This window comes from Canis lupus, chromosome 19 (assembly GCF_048164855.1).
Source record: "Canis lupus baileyi chromosome 19, mCanLup2.hap1, whole genome shotgun sequence".
NCBI classification, from domain to species: Eukaryota; Metazoa; Chordata; class Mammalia; order Carnivora; family Canidae; genus Canis; species Canis lupus.
Window position 1 is genome coordinate 51,395,622 of NC_132856.1, and position 25,883 is coordinate 51,421,504.

Genomic DNA, 25,883 nt, shown 5'->3' on the forward strand with positions numbered 1-25,883 from the left:
GATCCTGAAGACCCAGGATCGAGTCCCACGTTGGGCTCCTTGCATGGAGCCTACTTCTCCCTCTACCCGTGTCTCTGCCCCCCCCATGAATAAATAAATAAAATCTCATGAATAAATAAATAAATAAATGTGACATAATGTGTCCATTTTGGAAACAACGTAAAGAAACCTCATATATTAATCATCTCCGTTTACATAATAGCTGTGGTCAAGTCCACTTTATGGAGTATATAGTATTTTAACTTTTCAAACGATTCAGAAAGGGTAGGAAACCTTCATTTTGCTAAAAATTATAAAATAATTCTAATATCCTAATATTAATTACTAAGAAATAATTAATAAAATATTTGTTTTTTTTTACAGAAGTAATGTGGTAGAAAAACCTTGTGAAAGCAAAGAGGGTCATCAGAGTGGAGAAACCATCAGCCAGACTCCAGATCTTAATCTGAACAAGAAAAGTCCTGGAGTAAAACCACCTGAAGGTCACCAGTGTGGAGACACCATCACCCAAATTCCAGATCTTAATCTCAACAAGAAAAGTTCTTCTGGAGTAAAACCACCTGAAGGTCGTCAGTGTGGAGAAACCATCACCCAGATTCCAGGTATTAATCTGAACAAGAAAACACCTTCTGGACTAAAACCATGTGAATGTAGCGTGTGTGGAAAAGTCTTTGTGCGTCACTCATCCCTTAATAGGCACATCAGATCTCACACTGGACACAAGCCGTATGAGTATCACGAGTATGAAGAGAAGCCATATAAGTGCAAGGAATGTGGGAAAGCCTTCAGTTACCGCAAATCTGTTCACAGACACGAAAGGACTCACACTGGAGAAAAACCCTATGAATGTCAGGAATGTGGGAAAGCTTTCACGTGGCTCACAACTTTTCGAAGACACATGATAACTCACACAGGAGATGGACCTTATAAATGTAAGGAATGTGGGAAAGCTTTTAGTTGTTCAACTTCATTGCGAACACATGAAAGGACTCACACTGGAGAGAAACCCTATCAGTGTCAACAGTGTGGTAAATCCCTCAGATCCCCACTGGGTTTACGAATACATGAAAGAAATCACACTGGAGAGAAACCCTATGAATGTAAGCAGTGTGGGAAAGCCCTCAGTTGCCCCAGTTCCTTTCGAAGACATGAAAGGACTCACACTGCAGAGAAGCAGTATGAATGTAAACAATGTGAGAAAACGTTCAGTTCTCCTCTAGGTTTGCGAATACATGAAAGAATTCACACAGGAGAGAAACCTTACGAATGTAAAGAATGTGGGAAAGCCTTCATTTCTCTGTCAAGCATTCGGACACACATGATAACACACACTGGAGATGGACCTTATAAATGTAAGGAATGTGGGAAAGCCTTCATTTGTCCCAGTTCCTTTCGATCACATGAAAGGACGCACACCGGAGAGAAACCCTATGAATGTAAACAGTGTGGTAAAACCTTCAGTTGGCCCAGTTCCTTTCGAATACATGAAAGAACTCACACTGGAGAGAAACCTTATGAATGTAAGGAATGTGGCAAAACCTTCATTTATCGCACAACCTTTCAGGGACACATGAGAAAGCACACTGGAGAGAAGCCCTATAAATGTAAAGAATGTGGGAAAGCCTTTATTTCTCCGTCAAGTGTTCGAACACACATGATCATGCACACTGGAGATGGGCCTTATAAATGTAAGGAATGCGGGAAAGCCTTCAATTTTCCCAGTTCATTTCGAATACATGAGAGAACTCACACAGGAGAGAAGCCTTATGAATGTAAACAATGTGGTAGAGCCTTCAGTTGTTACACATCCTTTCGAACACATGAAAAAACTCACACTGGAGAAAAACCCTATGAATGTAAGGAATGTGGAAAAGCCTTCATTTATCGCACTACCTTTCGAGGACATGTGAGAATGCACACTGGAGAGAAACCATACAAATGTAAAGAATGTGGGAAAGCCTTCAGTCGCCCCAATTCATTTCGAAGGCATGAAAGATCTCATACTGAATAGAAACCTTTTGAATGTAAGCAGTGTGGGTAAACATCAATTGACCTTCATCCTTACATGTAAAAACCCCCATTGGAAAGAAATCTAATATAAGCAAGCCTGATACATGGATTCATGTATAATGCTCCAGAAAACTGTAAATGAAAGAATCATTATAAAAGTTATAGATATATTGTCTTTATCAGTGCCTCATTCTTAAAGTGGATCTTTGGACTGTGGATATTTTACTACTTATCTTTCAAAAATGAACATTGAGGTGAGATAATTCTGTAAGTACTCTATTACTGTTTAAAGGCTAATAGATGTTTGTTTTCTCCTTAAATCAGTTAATATTTTTCTTTTTCCATTTTGGAGTTTGTTTGACCATGGGTGAATTGAAGTGGTTTCTAAATGTGCAAGTAGGTTTAATTTTTATTTAATGTCTTATTTGAATTATCAATGAATGACACTTTAGTATTTGTTGGGATTTTCCTACTGGCCTTCTGTGTCAGCTACTGGATATCTTTTACCCATCATATATTCCATCTTTCTTAGGAGAAAATCAATTCTTGTTTTGGCTTAAAAGAGCCTTATTCTGTTTTCCTTGCTAATAAAAAGATGGTATAAATCTGTAAATATGCAAAGTTTATTATGAAGTATAGTCTGATCAATTATTTCCATCTTTTGCCCTTTGCCATTCCTTCTGGCTAGGATTTGAATAATTAACTTTGCATTAAGACAAACCAATTATCGGATAATAAAATATAGAATTGGAGGTGGCTCTCCTAAATTGTGTTTCGTCACTTGGGTAATGTAATATATTCTAGAATCTGTTTCCTTTGTGATTCTATGTTAGTATTTACCTGAAGCCTCACTTGCATGAGATTTGGAAGGCAGCAGTACTGGAGGAATTAGGTTTCAGAGCCACCATACAGAGAGAGACAGCTGCGTAGGAGCTTTGAGGATACCTGCTTGCAGCTTATTTTCCTGATCCCTTGCCCTGCCAATTACAAGCATCCTCAGAACAATTAACTGCTCAACTTCCATTTCTCAGAAGTGTAGGTTTCCACACATACCTTCACAAGTTTACATCAAAGATCCATGACAGTTTGTATTTTCCTGCAAGCCCTCATGTGTCTACCAGGCAACTAATTTGAACTTCATGGTTGTTCAGACTCCCCTCTCTTCTATACTGTATTCATATTTAAGGTCTAATTTGTGTAGTAAACACCTTGTTCTGGTAAGACTGTTAGTAACCATGTATTCCTGATTCCACTATGCTAGCTACAATGATGCAGTCCACAAGAACCATATTGGACTTTGTTCCTCTGCTGGGCTATGCAGCCACTGTTCTGACCCTGTCTTTCCCTATGAGAACTGGTACCTTCCTCATATCAGGCAGATTATGAATGTTTCCCTTTGCTCACAGCTCTGCATAATTCCTCAGTATGTTTTCAGGTATGTTTGATTGTATGTGATTAAAAGTAATGCATTTGTCAAAATCCTCTGTAATCATTTCTTAAAACATTTTATTAACTGTTTTAATACAATTTATATGCTAATATATACAGAGTTTCTCCTTTCCTAAGAGTATATATTAAATCCCATTGTAATTACGAATTTTCAGATCAGTTTTGTAATTTTGTCAAGTTAAGCATACATTGTCAATATTACCTTGCATATCCATGTTGAGTTACTTTTCATTCTTTTATATGTACAATCTCTGTCATGAAACTTCTCATTTGGTCAGTGTCATCTGGCTAGACAAAACCCACTAGGTTCATACCAGCAGTCAGCAGTGGTGTGATGAATTGTAATATGAACTGGCACCTGGGTGGTTTAGTTGGTTGAGTATCTTTCTCTCAATTTTGGCTCCAGGCTGTGAGTTTGAACCCCATGTTGGGCTCCATGCTGGGCATGGAGCTTGCTTAAAAAAAAAAAGAATGCAAACCCTGAATGATTGGATTTATCAGTAAGAGGGTATTTATTAAAAGGACTTACATAACTTGGGTTTTTGCTAGGTGATTTGATTGCTATTCAGTAAAAGCAAGAAATTTCTGGAGGTGTTGGATGCTTTGTGGAGGTGAGCTTTTTTTTTAATAATTTATTTTTTATTGGTGTTCAATTTGTCAACATATAGAATAACACCCAGTGCTCATCCTGTCAAGTGCCCATGTGGAGGTGAGCTTAATTCTACCATTGTTTTTACCTTCTAGAAAATGATTACCAGTGTAGTGGGGCTAAGCCTAATTCATAAGCTCCAGTCAGTTATATTATTAAAAGGAGAATTTTAGTAATTTTTGTGATTTGGAATGGACTCTTTTCCATTTTGAGAGATGTGGTTACAAAATACCCTTATTTTTGTCTTGATCCATCATGATCACCAAATTGCTTTATTTGATGATGGAAATGTTTGGTATTTTTCTCTCCAGCACAAATGAGACTTCACAAGGACAGTGCCAGTCCCCTAAGAACAGCTGTTGCCCTTCCTACTCTTATCTAAACATCAGTATATTTCCTACAATAAGCTGATGGCCACTGTTTACCTCAGTATCTCAGTGAAAATGTGTAAACTTACTTCCTAGTAAACTATGTTTAGTACCTCCTTTTTGGTGTCATTGAGCCTGTAAGTTTAGGTAAGTTAGGTAAATTTACATTAGCCTGTAAATTGAGAGAACAAAATCTAGCAAAGGAGAAAAACAGAATTACTATTCCAATCAAGCCTTTCTTGCTCAGAGACTACTCTTTTTTAAATTATTTTTTTATTTTTAAAAAGGATTACTTATTTGAGAGAGAAGAGAGAGCACGAGGGAGAGGGAGAAGTGGGGTTTGATCCCAGGACCCATGACATGAGCAGAAGGCAAACACCCATCCAACCGAGCCACCTAGGCATCTATTTTGTTTTGTTTAATATTTTGAGAGCAAGCAGGCACCAGCAGGAGAAGGGCAGAGGGAGAGGGAGAAGCAGACTACTCTACTGAGCAGGAAGCCCACTTGGGGCTCAATCCCAGGACTCCCCAAGTTGAAGGCAGATGTTTAACTGTGCCACGTAAGTGCCCCTCAGGGACTATTCTTGATGCTAATTTTTGAACATCCCTTACTTGTCAGGCACCATAATACTCAAAACATACCCAGTGTAGCAAAAATAAAGTCCGTATAGGATTTCAATTTAGGGGCATTAAACACACATGTTCTTGCACTCCTGGTGCTCATAGATTTGTGAGCAAGAGAGATGGTTAACAAATAGTAAAATGTTGGATAATAAGATGGAAGTAAGGGCTTTGAAGGAAAGTAGGCAATGACATGAAATAATAGGCTGGGATTGTGCATATCTATGAGGATAGGAGCCTTGGTGAGTGAGGATGTCCCTACTGACCACTTGAATTTCCACCATGCAATAGATCTTAAACACTTTCAGGAACAACTTGGGGTGTGAAAGTAAACAGAGGACAGTAGAAATGAAGTCCTCCATCCCTGTGATTAACAGTATTCATCTTTTTTGTGGTTTTCTCTATGTAATATGTGATCATGAGTTTGGACCTGGATATCTGGGACTTGAGACTTGTCACTGATTTGGGTCACAGATATTTGTGGTATTTCTTCACGTTTAACATCATTTGAGAGCATTTCAATTTACCTGTATTTACAGTTAAATTTTGCTTCTATACTAACTGCATATTATAAACCCTCATTAAACCCTGGAGTCTCTCCCAGTTTGAAAAAAGGTTATGATGATCTGCACTGTTCTAGCCTACCCAAAGTTTATTCTGTGAAGAGAGTGGTATTACACAAGTCTATTGTGATTTCCCAGTGGAAACACCAAAAATAGCTATGACTGTTTAGAAGGCAGTTATCTAAGGAATAATTAAGGAAAGCTGCAGGCACAAAGTATCATTTTGAGTAATATTCTAATTTTATGTAAAAATGTGGGAAATAATGTCTTTCTGTAAGGAGTAATTGGAAGCTTTTTGTTTCATTGATCCACCATAGCTCCATAATCCACCTTACTGTCCACAGGTGTCATTTCTATATGCTTACACTTTCAGCACATTACGGACCAGAAGAATATAAAAGTAACCACTTGGCATTTTATTAAAGAGCCAAGGGAAGATAATCCTGTTCATTTTTTAGTACTTAATTACATTTTCTCAGCACCTTGGCAGTAATTTCATGCTTATTCTTTCATTGGATGCTTCACCAGGCATTCCTTCCATCTTACAAAAGAGAAACTTGAGCACAAAAAGAGTCCAAACTCACAGAGCTCTTAGGTATGGAGGCCTAATGTGTGCCACCTATTTATTTATCTTTTTAAAATATTTTTATTTATTTATTCATGAGAGACACAGAGAAAGAGAGAAGCAGAGACACAGGCAGAGAGAGAAGCAGGCTCCATGCAGGGAGCCTGACGTGGGACTCGATCCTGGAACTCCAGGGTCACGTCCTGGGCCAAAGGCAGGCGCTAAACCGCTGAGCCACCCAGGGATCCTCCTGTGCCACCTATTTAACTGAGCATTGTCAAAATTTTAAACTCAGAAGATCACTGCAAAAAAATTTCACTTTTACAAATTTTTTGAAAATTCACAACTATGCTTTATATAGTATGTGTGTACATACTCAAAATGATTAATAGAAAGCAATAAACATGCTTTATGCTGGGAGAGTATTAAATTTTGCTGAACCCTGTCATGTGTGCAACTCTTCTTTCCACCACACTGGGATATTACTTAGGAAGAACTAAAGGACAGATGAAGGAGGACTCAGGCCTTTTCTTACAATCCCATCTGCACCTAGAGTAAATTGAGTGGGAGGGCTCTCAGGATCTAAGACTCTTCAGTCAGACCTTTGAAATAATGTGGTTCTGAAACATAAGGGTATACCCTGCAGTTATCTCCAAGTGCCATCTGTCTGAGGACATCCTAACTCATAAGCCTCAGTATCCTATCCTTCCATTGCCATCTTGAGGCCATTTATAGCTCACAGGCTGACTTTGCCTGCTGCTTACTGGAAAGCATCTTTAGAAATTCACACCATAGAGGCCTCCTCATGAAAAGATATTGGTACCTACAGGACAGAGAAAAAAAAATGGGTATTCTGGCCTATCTCACCTACAAGTCAAAGTGTGTTACCCTGTCCTCCGAATGATATTCTGGAGGAGGTCACCCCTTTTCAAGACTCGGCCATTTGGGGAGTCCCTAGGGAATGAATGACTAGGAGAGTTCATATACTTTATGGACCCTGTGCCACCACCCTACCTGATGAAGTCAAATGCAGAAATACTGTTTCCAGATCAAATAGGCCCTCCCTGATCAAAGACTGTACCAAGCTCAGCTCAGTTACTCAAATCCCAGGCAATGGGATAAAGAACTCTAGGAATATTTTGAATCACAAGTATATGTACATACAAATCAAGGTCCCTCCTAACTGTACATATTAAACTTCAAACTCCAGAGGCTTATTTCAATACTCAGGGCGATAAGTTAACTCAAATTTCTGAGACTCCTACATCTCAGACATACTATAAACCTTGGCCCTGTGTGCCCATGAAATAAAAAACCATGGAGGGACCTCTACTCTAAAGCTCTAGCCAGAATGGAAAGGACTTCCCCCGACATGGCAAACGTAGTGACTGACCAATGCACCTGTTGTGAAAAATCACAGACAGCACTGGGAATATAAACAATGGACAGAATTCCCAGGCCAAGAAGGGGGTTTTAGCTGATGGAAAATAGACTTTATAGAGCCCCTTATCCCCTATGCTGGGCTACTTGATATGATCAGACCATGTCATATTAGTAGGGACATGACTCACCCTATCAAACATGCCACTGAAGAAACCAAAATGCAAGGACTAAGACATTCTAGACATTGATGTGATCAATTCATTTCTCAAAAAAATATAAATGCACACTGGGTTCCTGAAAAAGGCATTCATTGGAGCTTGCTTCATAAGCCAAGCCTTCATAGAAGCCAGAATGGCTTACTTAGACAAACCTTGCTATCTTCCAAATAGGTCTTCCTGTTGTTCGAGGCATTAGACTCAACCCTCAGACCCATTACTTTGTTCTTATCATGTTTGCAGACATGTTTTGAGAAGAGGCCTTTCTATACCTGATATTTCAAAATGGTCATTTTCACAGACCTTTTTTATTGTAATAGTGCCCAACAGCCAATGCTCCCACCTCTGGACCTTCCTCTTAACATCACTTGTACTCTGTACCCTGTGTTGTCAAATTTCTTTCTTCCTTCCTTTCCTTCCTTCATTAGATACCCTCTTACACTGTTGGGAATGCAAGCTGGTGTAGCTACTCTAGAAAACAATGTGGAGGTTCCTCAAGAAGTTAAAAATAGAGCTATCCTATGACCCAGCAGTTGCATGTCAACATTTCATTTTAGTCTCCCTCTTTCAAAACAACCTTAGGGCCATCTCAACACAAAAGGGATATTTCCCTACCAACTGCACTCATATACTCATTGTCCTGGGAGTCACAGGCACTGTTGGAGGCACATATGAAGTCATTCAAATTCGCATCATTGATCCAAATCAGAAAACGTCCAAAACACTCAGCACATGCAGCAGACAGCTAATGTTTTAGTTGCTTTCCACAGACGAAAACTGGCAACTATGGTAGCGGCTGACTACTTGGCTTTGGACTATTTATTGGCTAGGCAGGAAGAGTTCTATTCCCTTAAAGGGGTTGCTTGCTGCATGTAGACAACACTGGCAAAGTGTCATCAATTACTCAACAAATGAGACAACAGATAAAAAGAACCAGTAACATTTAAAATGATTGAACAGGTCTCTGAAAGTCTATTGACATGATGATATTCCTGGATCCCTCCCAAAACCTTGAGATGACTAGTTTCTGGTGAGTTTTCAAATTTTCCTCATCTTTACTATAACATAACATGTTGCTTGTGCTTTTCACGTGGCTTTTAAAATTCATATTCAGGTTGTCTGGATGGCTCAGTCAGTTAAGCACCTACCTTTGGCTCAGGTCATGATCCCATGGTCCTGGAATTGAGCCCCCCATCAGGCTCCCTACTCAGTGGGGAGTCTGCTTCTTTCTGTGTCCCTCCCCCTGCTTATGCACTCTCTTCTCAAACAAAATCTTTAAAATTCATATTTCAATTTATGTAAATACAATGTGGCATAATTCAGTCAGCAATCATCAAGCAGTGAACTTTAATAAAGACACTCCTTTTTTGATGTTTGACTACTAGCTTTAGATACCCACTCAACCTGCCTGGCCCACAATGAACAACAGAACTAAGAGGGTTCACGTATGACCCTTTTCTTTGTGCCTATGGTAGGTGGGTTTAAACTTTAAAAAAAAAACACAGCCTCAACTCCTTGACACATTAAAGGCTCTACCTGCTTTCTCCCCCTTTGATCCAGCCACTTGAACCCACTTGTACTTGCCCTACTTTCCTAAAGTGCCTCTGAGTAATAAACCGGGAGCAGAAGCCACTTGAGCCAGTAACCTGTAAGAACATAGACTGTAAGAGGTAAGTTGCTTAGGTATAGTCTACCTTGAGAATTAAATGGTTTGGGGAACCCAATCTTGGGGTGCTTCCCGCAATTCATGAATCCTTCCTGCAGGAGCCAAACCAGGTACTCACCGTGAAGTTTAGAAAAAATTGCCTCATGCTTCATGCAGAAAACAGGAGGAAATGTTTTGATACATATACAGTGCATTCTGTTCTCCATAACTTAGGACATCCTTCAAAGAAAATTAAATTGCCAAAGCTTTATCTGAGTGGGGAAAGAGCAATTGCATAACTCCAGCCTCTTCACCTTTCCTCTTTGATAAAAGGGGAGGAATAAAGGCCAAGAACCTTTTCTGGTTTTCATAGTCCAGGGATTCTATGTCATCAGAACATCACAGGTTTAATCATAATGAATAGAACATATTCCCTCTCAAAAATCTACCCATCATACCAGCAGAGCCCCAGTGTAAGAACTGAATTAAAACAGCTGCACAACACAGACTCTACCTAAGATTGAGTTGCTGGGATACCCAAACACACTGGGGAGAAAAATACAAGGATGCTGGAGGATACTGAAGCCCTTGATACCTACAGCTACAACAAACATTAAACTCTTTTTAAAAAAGACTGACTATCTATCTATCTATCGAGAGGGACAGAGGGAGAGCAAGAGCACAAGAGCGGGGCATGAGGGAAGCGGACTCCCCACTGAGGAGGGAGCCCAATGTGGGGCTCAATCCCAGGACACTGGGATCATGACCTGAGCCCAAACAGATGCTTAACCAACTGAGTCACCCAGGTGTCCCAAACATTAGACTCCTATTCAAGAACATACAAAACCTCCCATTAAAGGCCTATTTTCTTCAAATCCTAATTTCTTCAAATCCTAACCGATACACATGTCTGGCTTTCAACCAAAAATTGGAAGGCATACTGAAAGGGAAGAGAAAACACATTCTGAAGAGATGAAGCAATCATCAAAAGAAGACTCAGGTACAGGGGAGACTTTGAAGGACTGAGCTAGGAATTTTTTTTTTTTTTTTTTTTTTTTAACTTATGATAGTCACAGAGAGAGAGAGAGGCAGAGACACAGGCAGAGGGAGAAGCAGGCTCCATGCACCGGGAGCCCGACATGGGATTCGATCCTGGGTCTCCAGGATCGCGCCCTGGGCCAAAGGCAGGCGCTAAACCGCTGCGCCACCCAGGGATCCCGAGCTAGGAATTTTAAATAACTATTAGTTTCACACAAAGCCAACTTCAGAACAAGGAAGATTATTTGGGAGAAAGAGGAGCATTACATAGTAAATGTGCCAATTCTCCATGAAAACATACTAAACCTTAATATATATGTGCCAAACAACAGAGTGTCAAAATAACTGATGCAAAATGTACAGAACTGCAAAATAGACAAATCCACAATTTTAATTGAAGACTTCAGTGTCTCTTTATCAGTAATTGACAGACCCAGCAGGTAGAAAATTGGTAAAGGTATTGTTGAAGGGAGCAGTACCATCAATCAACAGGTCCTATATATTTATAGATGTCTTCATCCAACAACAGGATAGACATTCATCTCAAGATAACGTGGAACAGATAGACTATATTCTAGGCCTTAAAACAACCTGTGGGCAGCCCGGGTGGCTCAGCGGTCTAGCACCACCTTCTGCCCAGGGCGTGATCCTGGGGACTTGGGATCGAGTCCCACGTCAGGCTCCCTGCATGGAGCCTGCTTCTCCCTCCACCTGTGTCTCTGCCTCTCTCTCTCTCTCTCTGTCTCATGAATAAATGAATAACATCTTAAATAAAATAATAAAACACACCTGTAAAGAAGTAAAGCCTTTCTAGAAACTCTACAAGTATGCTCTCAGACCACAATGGATTTAAACTAGAAATCAGTAGCAGAATGGTAGCTGGAAAAACACCAAATATGGAATACTGAGCCACATGCTTCTAAATAACATGCATCAAAGGAGTCTTGAGATAAATTTTAAAATATTTCAACTGGGGCACATGGCTGGCTCAGAAGAATATGCGACTCTTGATCATGGGGTCATGAGTTCTACTCCATGTTGGGTGTAGAGATTACTAGAAAAATAAGTAAACTTTAAAAAAGTATTTCAGCTAATGGAAAACAAATCTATCTTATCAAATATGTGGGATGACGTAATAGTGCTTAGGAAGAACTTTAATTTTAATTTATTAAAATTAATTTTAATTTATTAAAATTGGATTTATTAAAAATGGATAGGTCTATTAATAGACCACATCTTCTTTATCCATTCATCTTTCGATGGACACCGCGGCTCCTTCCACAGTTTGGCTATTGTGGACATTGCTGCTATAAACATCGGGGTGCAGGTGTCCCGGCGTTTCACTGCATCTGTATCTTTGGGGTAAATCCCCAGCAGTGCAATTGCTGGGTCGTAGGACAGATCTATTTTTAACTCTTTGAGGAACCTCCACACAGTTTTCCAGAGTGGCTGCACCAGTTCACATTCCCACCAACAGTGCAAGAGGGTTCCCTTTTCTCCGCATCCTCTCCAACATTTGTTGTTTCCTGCCTTGTTAATTTTCCCCATTCTCACTGGTGTGAGGTGGTATCTCATTGTGGTTTGGATTTGTATTTCCCTGATGGCAAGTGATGCAGAGCATTTTCTCATGTGCTTCTTGGCCATGTCTATGTCTTCCTCTGTGAAATTTCTGTTCATGTCTTTTGCCCATTTTATGATTAGATTGTTTGTTTCTTTGCTGTTGAGTTTAATAAGTTCTTTATAGATCTTGGATACTAGCCCTTTATCTGATAACGTCATTTGCAAATATCTTCTCCCATTCTGTAGGTTGTCTTTTACTTTTGTTGACTGTTTCTTTTGCTGTGCAAAAGCTTCTTGATGAAGTCCCAAGAATTCATTTTTGCTTTTGTTTCTCTTGCCTTCATGGATGTATCTTGCAAGAAGTTGCTGTGGCCAAGTTCAAAAAGGGTGTTGCCTGTGTACTCCTCTAGGATTTTGATGGAATCTTGTCTCACATTTAGATCTTTCATCCATTTTGAGTTTATCTTTGTGTAGGGTGTAAGAGAATGGTCCAGTTTCATTCTTCTGCATGTGGATGTCCAATTTTCCCAGCACCATTTATTAAAGAGACTGTCTTTTTTCCAGTGGATAGTCTTTCCTGCTTTGTCACCTATTAGTTGACCATAAAGTTGAGGGTCCACTTCTGGATTCTCTATTCTGTTCCATTGATCTATGTGTCTGTGTTTGTGCCAGTACCACATTATCTTGATGACCACAGCTTTGTAGTACAACCTGAAATCTGGCATTGTGATGCCCCCAGATATGGTTTTCTTTTTTAAAATTCCCCTGGCTATTCGGGATCTTTCCTGATTCCACACAAATCTTAAGATGATTTGTTCCAACTCTCTGAAGAAAGTCCATGGTATTTTGATAGGGATTGCATTAAATGTGTAAATTGCCCTGGGTAACATTGACATTTTCACAATATTAATTCTTCCAACCCATGAACATGGAATGTTTTTCCATCTCTTTGTGTCTTCCTCAATTTCTTTCATAAGTGTTCTGTAGTTTTTAGGGTATAGATCCTTTACCTCTTTGGTTAGGTTTATTCCTAGGTATCTTATGCTTTTGGGTGCAATTGTAAATGGGATTGACTCCTTAATTTCTCTTTCTTCAGTCTCATGTGTATAGAAATGCTATTGATTTCTGGGCATTGATTTTGTATCCTGCCACATTGCTGAATTGCTGTATGAGTTCTAGCAATCTTGGGGCGGACCCTTTTGCGTTTTCTATGTACAGTATCAGGTCATCTGCGAAGAGGGAGAGTTTGACTACTTCTTTGCCAATTTGAATGCCTTTTTTTTTCACTTAATGTGTATTTAATGTTCTCCCCATGTCTTTCCTTGATAGCTCATTTCATCACTGAATAATATTCCATTATCTGGAATGACCCACAGTTTATCCATTCACCTCTCGAGGGGCCTTCCAATTGCTTCTATACATATGTGTGCATGCACATTTTTGGGTGAACATAAGTTTTCAACTCATTTGGGTAAATACCTAGAGGCACAGCTGCTACATCATATGGTAAGACAGGAAACTGCCAGACTACCCTCCAAAAGTGGGCCTCTCAGGTCCAAAATATATGGTTAAGAATAGATGTAATTAGGGGCATCTTAGCATCCTCTCCCTTTTAACCCATATCTCTACTCTCCTTGGGAGGCCTGAGTTAGATTGTTATTTCAGTGTATACTTCCGCTTGTACCCAAGGTGGTTTAATGGAAGTTTTGTACATTTCCAGGCAGAAAAGACCTCTTGTTTTTGTCTTTTTAAGATATTATTTGTTTATTCATGAGAGAGACACAACAGAGAGAGGCAGAGACACAGGCAGAGGGAGAAGCCGGCTTCCCCCAATGTGGGACTCGATCCCAGAACTCTGGATCACACCCTGAGCCAAAGTCTCAACTACTGAGCCACCCAGGCATCCCATTTTTTTCTATTTCTACTTTTAAAATGTTTTACTTTGCAATGTCATCTGGGAATATTTTATTAATATTTTTGTATTATGGAAATATTATCTTTTAATATAGGATTTTTGTGAATGTCATGTGACTTAAGAAAAACGTGTATTCTTTATTATTAGGGTGTTGTCTTCCATATATTCATGAGATATAGCCAATTCAGAAGTGTTATATCTTCATTGTGAATTGTGGATTTTAGCATCAAAAAGTGTCCTCCAAAAATTAAAGTAGAAAAAAGAAAAAAATTTATTCTAAAAAACAGTGTCCATTGTTATTACATTAAAGTACTTTAGGCTTCACTTCTACTTTGTCTTCTAACAGAAACACTATTTCTGTTCTCTTTTAAAAATATTTTCCTGGTACAATTTGTGTGTTCCCTTATTTTTTGCCTTACTAACTTCTCATTATAGACTTGTCTTCTGTATACAATATGTATCTACATTGTGTTTTAGGAACCAAAATAAAAGTATTTTTCTTTTACTAGGTTCGTCAAACCTATCCATACACAAATGGTGTGTTTGGTTTATGCCTGTCATAATTTTCATAAAACTTGCTATTTTCTAATGATTTCATTTACTTATTTATTTTTCTAATGATTTTAGACTTAGAGAAGTTTTTTGAAGTTGTCTACCTGTGTCCATCTTACATTAGGAGGGGAAATGTGTCACACTGAAGGACCAGTACTGATAAGTATTAATAATGTCCAATTTTCCTTAGTTTTTCTTTTTTCTTTTTATTTTTTTTAAAGATTTATTTATCTATTTATGATAGACATAGAGAGAGAGAGAGAGGCAGAGACACAGGAGGAGGGAGAAGCAGGCTCCATGCCGGGAGCCCGATGTGGGACTCGATCCAGGGACTCCAGGATCGCGCCCTGGGCCAAAGGCAGGCGCTAAACCGCTGAGCCACCCAGGGATCCCAGTTTTTCTTTTTTTTTAAAAGATTATGCTGAGTGAAGTAAGTCAATCGGAGAAGGACAAACATTGTATGGTCTCATTCATTTGGGGAATATAAATAATAGTGAAAGGGAATAGAAGGGAAGGGAGAAGAAATGGGTAGGAAATATCAGAAAGGGAGACAGAACATGGAAGACTCCTAACTCTGGGAAACGAACTAGGGGTGGTGGAAGGGGAGGAGGGCGGGGGGTGGGGATGACTGGGTGGTGGGCACTGAGGGGGGCACTTGACGGGATGAGAACTGGGTGTTATGCTATATGTTGGCAAACTGAACTCCAATAAAAAATAAATTTTAAAAAAGATTATACTTATTTGAGAGAGATAGCAAGAGAGAGCATGAGCAGGGGGCAGGGAGAGGGAGAAGCAGGCTCCATGCTGAGCAGGGAGCCCAACTTGGGGCTCAATCCCAGGACCCCAAGATCATGACCTGACCCAAAAGCAGATGCCCAAACTTTCGTTAGTTTTTCAGTGATGCCACTTTTCTCCCCCAGGAGCAGATGCAGGATATCACATTACATGAAGTCATCAATCTGCTCAGGTTTGTTGCCGTGCCAGTTTGCCAGCTTCCCTGTTGACTAACTTGAGTTTTGAGGAGTACTGCTTAGGTATTTTTTTTAAAGTGTCCCACTGGCATTTTTCTGAAATTCTTTCTCATCATTAAACTAGGATCATGAGTTTTATGGGGTAAGAACACATAGATAAAATGTTGTTTTCATCACATCACATCAAGGGTATGGATTCTCAACATGACATCACTGGCCATGGCAACCTAGGTTGTCTTTCTAAGTATCTGTATTATAAAGTTATTTTCACCCCTCTTTCATACTATACACTTTGCAAAGTAGACATTATGCAGAGATCATTCTTAAGAAGTGGCAGTGATACCTCACCCTCTTGAAGGGAAATTAGCTACATACATTATTCGGAATTCTTCCGTATGAGAGTTTTACTCCTCTCCCAATTTATTTATTTAATCATTCATTTATATCAATATGAATGATGGACATTTATTTTATACTTTGGGGGTTACAACATCCCAATACTACGTTATTTACTCTGTTGCTCAAATTGTTCCAGCTCTGGTCCTGGGGAGCTCTTCTAGTTGGCTCCATGTCCCTTTGTCATACCTTTTTTTAAGCAATTGCTGGGATAAGATGCTCCAGGTACATCTATTATACAGGCACATCTCAGAGATATTCAATAAAGCGAATATCAAAAATGATGTACATACTGCAATTTTAAAATAATTTGTAGCTTAAAAATGTTGACCATCATCTGAGCTTTCAGTGAGTCAATCTTTTTGCTGGTGCAGGGTCTTGCCTCCATGTTGATGGCTGCTGACTGATCAAGGTGGTGTTTGTTGAAGGTTGGGGTGGCTATGGAAGTTTCTTTTTTTTTTTTTTAAAGATTTTATTTATTTATTCATGAGAGACAGAGAGAAAGAGGCAGAGACACAGGGAGAAGGAGAAGCAGGCTCCATGCAGGGAGCCCGATGTGGGACTCAATCCCGGGTCTCCAGGATCACACCTGGGCCAAAGGTGGCGCTAAACCGCTGGGCCACCAGGGCTGCCCTGGAAATTTCTTAAAAATAAGACAACAATGAAGTTTGCTGCATTCATGGACTCTTCCTTTCACAAACGATTTCTTGGTCTCATACAATGCTGTATGGCAACATTTTACCCACAGTAGAACTTTCAAATTGGAGTCAACCCTTTCAAACCCTGCCACTGCTTTATCAACTAAGTTTATGTAATGTTCCAAATCCTCTGTTGTCATTTTAACAATCTTCACAGCGCCTTCTCCAAGAGTAGGTTCCATCCCAGAAACCACTTTCTTTGCTTTTTCCTAAGAGGAAACTCCATTCTTTAAAGTTTAATCATGAGATTGCAGAAATTTAGTCCTATCTTCAGGCTCCATTTCTTTTCTTTCTTTTTTTTTAAAAAATCATTTATTAGAAAGACACAGAGAGAGGCAGATACATAGGCAGAGGGAGAAGCAGGCTCCCTGTGGGGAGCCTGAAATGGGACTCAATCCTAGGACCCTAGGATCATGACCTGAGCCAAAGCCATATGCTCAACCATTGAGCCACCCGGGTGCCCCTCTATTTATGATTCTAGTTCTCTTGCTCTTTCCACCCCACTTGCAGTTATTTCCTCCACTCAAATCCTGAACCCCTCAGAATCATCCATGAGGCTTGGAATCACTTCTTACAAACTCCTGCTTATGTTGATATTTTGACCTCTTCCCATGAATCACAAATATTCTTAATGGCATTTAGGATGGTGAATCCTTTCTAGAAGGTTTTCAACTTAGTTTGCCCAGATCCATCAGAGGAATCTGTCTATGGCAGCTATAACCTTGTGAAATGTATTTCTTAAATAACAAGGCTTGAAAGTTGAAATTCTTTCTTGATTCATCAGCTGCAGAATGGATAGGGGGTTAGCAGGCATGAAAACAACATTAACCTCATTGCATATCTCCATCAGAGCTTTTGGGTGGCCAGGAACCTTTCGTCTTCTGAGCAGGAGATCTCAACAGTGAGCTTAAAATATTCAGTAAGCTATGTTGTAAACAGATGGGCTGTCAACAAGGTTTTGTTGTTCCATTTATAAAGCACAGGAAGAGTAACTTAACATATTTTTTTTAGATTTAGCATAATTCGTAATGGCCCTAGGATTTTCGGAATGGCAAGTGAAAGTGACTTCAAGTCACCAGCTGCATTAGTCCCTAACAAGTCAGCCTATGCATTGACTTCTCCCTAGCTATGAAAGTCCTCCATGGCATCTCCTTCCAATAGAAGACTGTTTTGTCTACATTGGAAATGTGTTGTTTAGTATAGCCACTTACATTAACCATTTTAGTTAGATCTTCTAGATAACTTCGAGCAGGTTCTACATTGGCACTTGCTACTTAGACCTTCCACTTTTATGTTCAGGAGAAAGAACCTCATGAACCAACCTCTTCAAACTTTTCTTCTGCAGCTTTCTTACCTCTCTGAATCTTCACAGAATTGAAGAGGGTTAGGGCCTTGCCCTGGACTAGGCTTTGGCTTAAGGGGATGCTGTGGCTGGTTTGATCTTTTATCCAGACCGCTCAAACTATCTCCATCAGCATTAGGCTGTTTCACTTTCTATTATTTGTGTATTCACTAGAGTAACACTTTTAATTTCCTTCAAGAACTTTTCCTTTGCATTCATAACTGGCTAACTGGCAAAAGAGGCTTAGCTTTAGGCCCATCTCAGCTTTCAACATGCCTTTCTCACTAAACTTGATCATTTCCAGCTTTTAAGTGAGAGACATGCAGTTCTTCCTTTCACTTGAACACTTAGAGGCCACTGTAGGGTTACTCACTGGACTAATTTTAATACTGTTGTGTCACAAGGAAGAGAAAGGCCCAAGGAGAAGGAGAGAGATCGGGGGAATGGCCAATCAGTGGAGCAGTCAGAACACGTTTACCATTTTATTAATTAAGTTTGAGGTCTTCTGTGGGCATAGTTTGTGGTACCCCAAAACAATTACAGTCATAACATCAAAGATCCCTGATCACAGATCACCATAACAAATGTATGAATGAAAAAGTTTGAAATATGGGAATTACCAAAATGTGACACAGAGACATGAAGTGAGCAGATGCTGTTGGAAAAATGGTGCCAAGAGACTCACTTGATGCAGGATTGCCACAGAGCTTGATTTGTAAAAAATGCAGTATCTGCAAAGCACAGTAAAATAAGGTATGCATATAGTCCCATTCCCAGTTCTAAAATCAGTAATTTCTCCAAGAAAGCTTACATACTGGTTTTTTTTTTTAATGAAATCTGTATTCTTTGTTATTTTTACAACTTTAGGCTTCCATATTTGTTCTGGTTGTTATCTTTGTACTTATTCCCTTTTAATACCTTTGTTTCTGTTTCCTTATTTAACTAGTCACTATCTGGTTCATTATTAAGTTTATTTTTAGGTCCTTTCATGCCCTGCAATTGACTATACATCTGTGAGCTTATTCCATTTTTGTATCTTCCTTTCCTTTCATTTATAGTTTCATCATTTCTACCTGTTGGAATATGTAATGTTTGCTTGTATATTTGTCTTCCACTCTGATTCCCTTGTTTGCTTTAGTCTTCTTATGTATATCTACATATCTTACGTGCTCGCCATTAGTTCTCTTGCTGTAGTTTACCAACTGTCAACTGTCACTTGGTTGCATGATGCCCGTTCTCTAGTAGACGTAGGAAACACTGATGGTGCTGAATACTCTATGATCTTACATGTTGCAAACTGTTTTTATACGCAGCCTTGATATTTACAACAAAGCATGTAAAATCCTTGCTTCACACTTGCTAAGTCTCATTTAAAACACTGCTTGATGGGGCACACGGCTGGCTCAATCGGTAGAGTATGCAACTCTTGATCTCAGGGTTGTGAGTCTGAGCCCCACGTTGGGTGTACAAATTACTTAAGAAAAATAAATTCTTCGGGATCCCTGGGTGGCTCAGCGGTTTGGCGCCTCCCTTTGGCCCAGGGTGTGATCCTGGAGTCCCGGGATCGAGTCCCACATTGGGCTCCCAGCATAGAGCCTGCTTCTCTCTCCTCCTGTGCCTGTGCCTCTCTCTTTCTCTCTCTACATCTATCATGAATAAATAAATAAATCTTTAAAAAAAAAAAAGAAAAATAAATTCTTAAAACACCGCTTCATCGTTGACTTTTTTTGTACAAGAAACCGATAAATTATCTAGATACTTTTAGTCAAGGAAACAGAACTGTGAGTTGACATGCTAAGGGCAAATCTTTAGGTAGACTTAACATGTCAGGCTGATTATTTAAAACTTGACATTCAATATTAATCTATAATAAACATTTATATTAATCATATAGAATGTTTAATTTTACAAGTGAAGTGGGGTGCCTGGGTGGCTCAGTTAAGCATCTGCCTTTGGCTCAGGTCATGATCCCAGGAAGGAAGGATCCTAAAGTTGGTTTAAGCTGAATCCTGGGATCAGCCCTGTGTTGGGCTCCCTGCTCAGCAGAGAGTCGGCTTCTTCCTCTGCCTCTGCCTGTTCCCCTGCTTGTTCTCTTTCTCTCTCTAAAATAAATAAAATCTTTAAAAAAATAATAATTTTACAAGTCAAGTTAGCTGGGCCATGGTGCTCAGATATTTGGTCCAATTATTGTTGAGCATATTTCTGTAAAGGTGTTCTTTGGAGGAGATTAACATTTAAATCAGTTGACCTTGAGTAAAGTGAATTACCCTCCCTCCATAGAGCGGATGTACCTCATCCAGTAAGGTGAAGGCATTAAAAGAAAAAAAAAAGTGACATACCCTGAGCAAGAAGGAATACTGCCAGCAGACAGCTGCTGGAGTTGAACTGCAAATCTTCCATGGGTCTCCAGCCTGCCCACCTACCCTGCAGGTTTTGGATTTTGAATCATGTATTTCCATTCCTTAAGATTAATTAATTAATCTCAATCTCAAGTTCTCTCTCTCTCTCTGTCAGGTCTCCTCCTTCACCTTCTTTTACTCCTCCATTTCCATATATACACATACATACATGTTGTTGATTCTGTTTCTCTAAAGAACAAAGACTAACACAAATATTGGTACTAAAGGTGGTTTTAAAGGAGTAAAATTTTTTTTGTAGGCTCCACACCCAAAGTGGAGCCCAACACAGAGCTTGAACTCACAACCTGAGATCAAGACCTGTGCTGATATCAAGAGCCAGTCACCTAACTCACTGAGTCACCACTAAAGGAATAAAATCTTAAAGAGTTTTCTCAGTTGCCTATGAAGTCTCCAGAATTGGCTAATATGATTAGATTTAAAGAGAACAAGCCCCTAAGGTGAGGTACAATGTATGACCCATGAAAAGGTACACTACACTCAAAAAGAACTACTTTTTAAAAAAAGATTTATTTATTCATGAGAGATACACAGAGAGAAGCAGAGATATAGGCAAAGGGAGAAGCAGGCTCCCTGTGGGGAGGCTGATGTGGGACTCGATCCCAGGACCCCAGGATCACGACCTGAGCCAAAGGCAGACGCTCAACCACTGAGCCACCCAGGTGCCCCAGAATGACTTATTTCATATAACTTACAGAAAAAGAAATCTGGAGTATATGTGTGGGAATGGAGATAAAAAATGTAGGGTAATAGTGGAAGGAACCTAAAGTTGGTTTACGCTGAATTTATTGATCTGGAAGTACTTAGCAGAGAGTCTGCCCTAACACTGCACCACGGGGATTAGCTCTACAGGTAAAGCTCCACCAGTTTTGTTGGCTAAGTGAGCGAGATCAGGTATGGGGCAGGTGCTGTGGACTGAATCTCTTGCCAGTGCCAAAGCAGTGAGCAGCCACAGTCTCTCATCGCTATGTACAGGTGTGCAGCACAAGTGGAAGGGGGTGTGTGAGGCTTTAATAGTGTCAGCAAACAACAAAAAAGGTGAAATAAGAGACTTCTGGTTTCTGATTTGGCATGTAAGGAGCTTAGAATCTGGCATTCTCATCCTCACAGGAAAAAAAAAATCAAACAACTTGAAGTCAACAATATTTCTTACATCCATCAGAAAATTGTGGTCAGAAGGCAAACTCTATCTCCAAAACTGGAAAGAGGGACAGAGAAGGAGACATCTTGAAATATGCCCAGAATATTATTCTTAACGAGGCCTGTCCCTCAAAAGAATCTGTTACACCAGAGCCTAATCAACGGGGCCTTTACCAGAACCCAACTGTTTTGGAGGTGAGGATAGCCAACCTGAGTTCCCTCTAGCCTTCCTGTCTTACCTAATGTGGGGGTAGGGGCTGAGAAGCAATTGTAAAGATGATAGTTTTTTCCCTTTTTGATAGAAAACACGTGATATCTTTTCCAATACCACTTCTCCATCTCTTCAACACCAACCTGGTGTCCTACATCCCAAATCAATTCTTTTTTTTTTTTTAATTTTTTTTTTAAATTTATTTATGATAGTCATACAGAGAGAGAGGGAGAGAGAGGCAGAGACATAGGCAGAGGGAGAAGCAGGCTCCATGCACCGGGAGCCTGATGTGGGATTCGATCCCGGGTCTCCAGGATCGCACCCTGGGCCAAAGGCAGGCGCCAAACCGCTGCGCCACCCAGGGATCCCCCCAAATCAATTCTAAAACTACCTGGAGTCAGCATCGGACTCCACACATTAAGGGCTCAATTCCACAAGACTGCCCCCACTTCAGATGCCAGCCAAAAATAGAGTGCTTGGGCTACTCACATTTCTGTTCAGCCAACTAAAAACTTGGAGTCTTCCTCTACACTGCCTCAGGTTAGATTGTTCATTAAAATAGCTCTCAGAACATGGGGGCGGGGGGCGTGGAGAACACAGAAAACCACTTTGCTTACTATCACCAGTTTTTTAAAAAGATACAATTCAAGAACAGTCAAATGGAAAAAAATGAACGGAATGAAGTTGGGGTGAGGTGGGGTGGATACAGGCCATGAGTCATCCATGTCTCCTGCAAGCATGCCACCTGCACCTTGATGCATTCACCAAACCAGAAGTTCTCTGAACCCTGACACTTAAAGGAATGTTTATGGACATTTCATTATGTAAGAATAATTGATTAAATCATTGACTGTTGGTGGTTAACCCAGCCTCCTGGCCTTCTCCATTCCCGGGGCGCTGGGGGCTAGGGCCAAAAATTCCAAGCCTTTAATAAAGGCTGGTCTTACCGGTGACCTACTGCCAACCTGAAGCCATCTAAGGAGCTGCCAAGAGTTGCCTTGTTAGAAGAAAAGATGCTCTGGGGCACCTGGGTGGCTCAGTGGTTGAGCGACTGCCTTCAGCTCAGGTTGTGATCCCGGGTCCTGGGATTGAGTCCCACATCAGGCTCCCCGCGAGGAGCCTGCTTGTCCTTCTGCCTTGGTCTCTGCCTCTCTGTGTCTCTCGTGAATAAGTAAATAAAATCTTTAAAAAAGGAGGAGGACGAGGAGGAGGAGGAGGAGGAGGAGGAAGAAGAAAGAAGAAGCAGAAAAGATGCTCCTCTCACCCCTATCACTCAAGACATTCCAAGAGCTTTGGGAGGTCTGTGCTAGGAACCAGGGACAAAGACTAAGTATCTTTCCTATCCTACCACAGAAGGTCACAGCACAGGGACACAAGCTCACTAACAGCCTGAACCCAAATCACAGGACTATAAAACACTTTCCTTCCTTCCACAGGGCTACTATTTAACAACAATGAAATATGCTGAAGGAACTGCATTTTTCAGACCTTTTAAAACTCCAAAGACAGGGCAGACAAAAGGAAAGAAGAAACCAGAAGAAATTTTAGCCTCTGACACAGGTACAGCAAAGAGTAAACACAGACTAGCCAAATAAACATAAAACATCACACTAAAGGCCTATTTATCTCAGTTCCTTTTTTTCAGTACTTCATGTTCTTCCAACAAAAAATTACAAGCCATATTAAGAGAGCTAATCTTGAAAGGAACCAAAAAGGAAAAAACAAAAAACCTCACCTGTTATAGAGAGAGATAAGAAATTAAGTCAGACTTCCTTTTACTTCTTGGTTTTGTTTTGTTTTGTTTTTTGTTTTTTTAGTTTTTATTTAAATTCCAGTCAGTTGGGGGGGGGGCAGAGTTAAGATGATGCAGGGCTAGGGGGGCCCTAAGTCCCTAAGTGTGTTTTATCCCTTGAATACAATTAGATAGTTATGAAATCATTCTGAACACCCAAGAAATCGATTGGGGGTCTGGGAAAACAAAAACTGCGAGTCTAAAAATAGTCTACATTTTGGAAGGTAGGAGGTGCGGAGAGTTGACGTGGGGGAGAGAGAAAACTGAGGGGGGTGGGTGGCGCCGAGCTTAAGGAGGCTACTGCAAAATATAAGGAGTGGAGCACAAAATCTGAACTTTAAGAAGTCCTCTGCCACGGGGGAGGTGCCTGGCTTAAAGGCGCTAAGGTGGCAAAGCAGGGCAAAATCCCGGGAGTGACAGCAGGGTCTGAGGATCCCCCACCCCCGGTCACGAGAAGAATGGGTGCTGCCAAGGTGCTGCACTGTTCCCAGGCAAAGGAGTCAGCGGGCTGAGAACAGCGAGTCTTGGCACCAGCTTTCTGCTCTGTTTTGCTATAAACCGTGAACCACTGCCCAGTCATTTGACATCTTCCCTGGGATGTCAGGCAAACTGCAGAAGTGTGGCGAGACCCTCCCCAGGTGGAACCCATGTCCGGGACATGGGAGTCCCTAAAATTTAGAGTTTGGAAATTCAGTCGTGCACCTGAGATTAAAAAAAAAAAAAAAAGCTCAGACACAGGCAGAATGGATGCAGGGTTCAGACAGAAACTGGGGACACAAGAGGGGTGACTGATTGTTCTCCTGTGAGGACTCATGGGGGTGGGGGTGGGGTACGAACTTCAGCTCCAGCTGGAGAGAGGAGGCAACGCCAGACTCATTCTGCCCATCAGCTCGGAAAGCCTTTAGGGAGCAAAACAGCGCCACCTAGTGGAGGCCAGAGTCGCTTACAACAAGCCTAGCCCAGAGGGGCCCTGGAGGCGCGTTTCCGCTGAAAGAAATGAGGCTGAGAGTCCTGCAGCAGGCGCCTTTCCCAGAAGGCTAGCACAAACAACACATCAAGTCTACTGACCATAGAGTGCTGTAAAGCTTCAGCTCTAGGGGAAATAGAATCTAGCTTCCTTTTTGCTTTTGTTCTTCTTTTTTTCATTTTTTCAATTCCTTTAAAATTATTAATTTTTGAAAATTTTATATATACATTTTTGGCTATATTTATTTAATTTCTTTCATTTCATTTTTTATTTGGGGAACTTATGACCCTCAGATCAAGACCTAAGCTAAAATCAAGAGTCAGGTGCTTCACTGAGGCACCCAGGTGCCCCAAAGATCTAGATTCTTCTACCAAGCAGACCAAAACACACCTAGGATCTAGGTTTTCTGCGGTTTTGGAGGGTTGTCTTTCTTTTCTTTTCTTTTCTTTTCTTTTCTTTTCTTTTCTTTTCTTTCTTTCTTTCTTTCTTTCTTTCTTTCTTTCTTTCTTTCTTTTTTCTGGACAAAATGATGAGTTGAAGAAATTCATCCCTAAAGAAAGAAGTAGAATTCAGGGCCAGGGATTTAATCAATATAGATATAAGAAAGATGTCTGAACTAGAATTTAAAACAAGGATTATAAGGATACTAACTGAGCTTGAAAAAAAGTATAGAAGATATTAGAGAATCCCTTAATGCAGAGATAAAAGCACTAAAATCTAGTAAGGTCAAAATTAAAAATGCTATAACCAAGATGCAAACCCAAACTGAGGCCATAAAAACAAGGATGGATGAATTAGACGAGTGAATCAGTGGTATAGAAGATAAAATTATGGGAAATAATGAAGCTGAAAAGAAGAGGGAAAGAAAGATAATGGATCACGAATGTACACCTAGGGAACTCAGTGACTTATTAAAACATAGTAATATTTGTGTCATAGGAGTCCAAGAAGATGAAGAAAGAGAAAAGGGGGCAGAAAATTTCTTCAAATTATAGCTAAAAACTTCCCTAATTTGGGCAAAGATACAGACATCAAAATTCAAGAAGTACAGAGAAATCCCATTAAATTCAACAAAAAACAACCATGGCAATGGTATATCATAGTCAAATTCACAAAATACACAGACAAGGAAAGAATCCTGAAAGCAGCAAGGAAAAAAAAAGTCCTTAACCAAAAAGAGAAAAGAGATGAGCTTTCCAGCAGATTCGTCCACAGAAGCTTGACAAGCCAGAAGAAAGTGGCAGGAAATAGCCAACGTGCTGAATGAGAAAAATATGCAGCCAAGAATTCTTTATCCAGCAAGGCTGTCTTCAGAATAGAAGGAGATACAGAGTTTCCCAGACAAAAACTAAAGGAGTTTGTGACCACTAAACCAGTCCTGCAAGAAATTTTAAGGGGGATTCCTTGAGTGGAGGA

General features: G+C 40.2%; 1 protein-coding gene and 2 long non-coding RNA genes across 6 annotated transcripts in view; 2 read left to right on the forward strand and 1 right to left on the reverse strand.

The window, feature by feature from the left end:
- The window catches only part of LOC140610761 (uncharacterized), a 40,688-nt gene extending 37,081 nt beyond the window's left edge, over positions 1 to 3,607 (forward strand). For 2 of the 3 annotated variants that reach the window (XM_072787163.1, XM_072787161.1), the window contains one exon: positions 364 to 3,607. In XM_072787163.1, the coding sequence (XP_072643264.1) occupies positions 364 to 2,011 (1,648 nt within the window). In that variant the 3' untranslated portion in view covers positions 2,012 to 3,607. The remainder of the gene's footprint in view (positions 1 to 363) is intronic. The other variant, XM_072787162.1, reaches the window with a different exon arrangement.
- Positions 1 to 25,883, reverse strand: part of LOC140610766 (uncharacterized) — a 37,121-nt gene that overhangs the window by 4,270 nt on the left and 6,968 nt on the right. Inside the window, exons 1-2 of one of the 2 annotated variants that reach the window (XR_012012292.1) lie at positions 9,608 to 9,828; positions 3,662 to 3,914 (exon numbers count right to left, since the gene is read on the reverse strand). This is a non-coding gene — a long non-coding RNA (uncharacterized lncRNA). Of the gene's footprint in view, positions 1 to 3,661; positions 3,915 to 9,607; positions 9,829 to 25,883 lie in introns of those variants that run through there. The other variant, XR_012012291.1, reaches the window with a different exon arrangement.
- On the forward strand, positions 15,194 to 24,971 carry LOC140610767 (uncharacterized). The gene is made up of 3 exons (XR_012012293.1): positions 15,194 to 15,500; positions 21,468 to 21,692; positions 23,145 to 24,971. It is a non-coding gene; the product is annotated as an uncharacterized lncRNA (long non-coding RNA).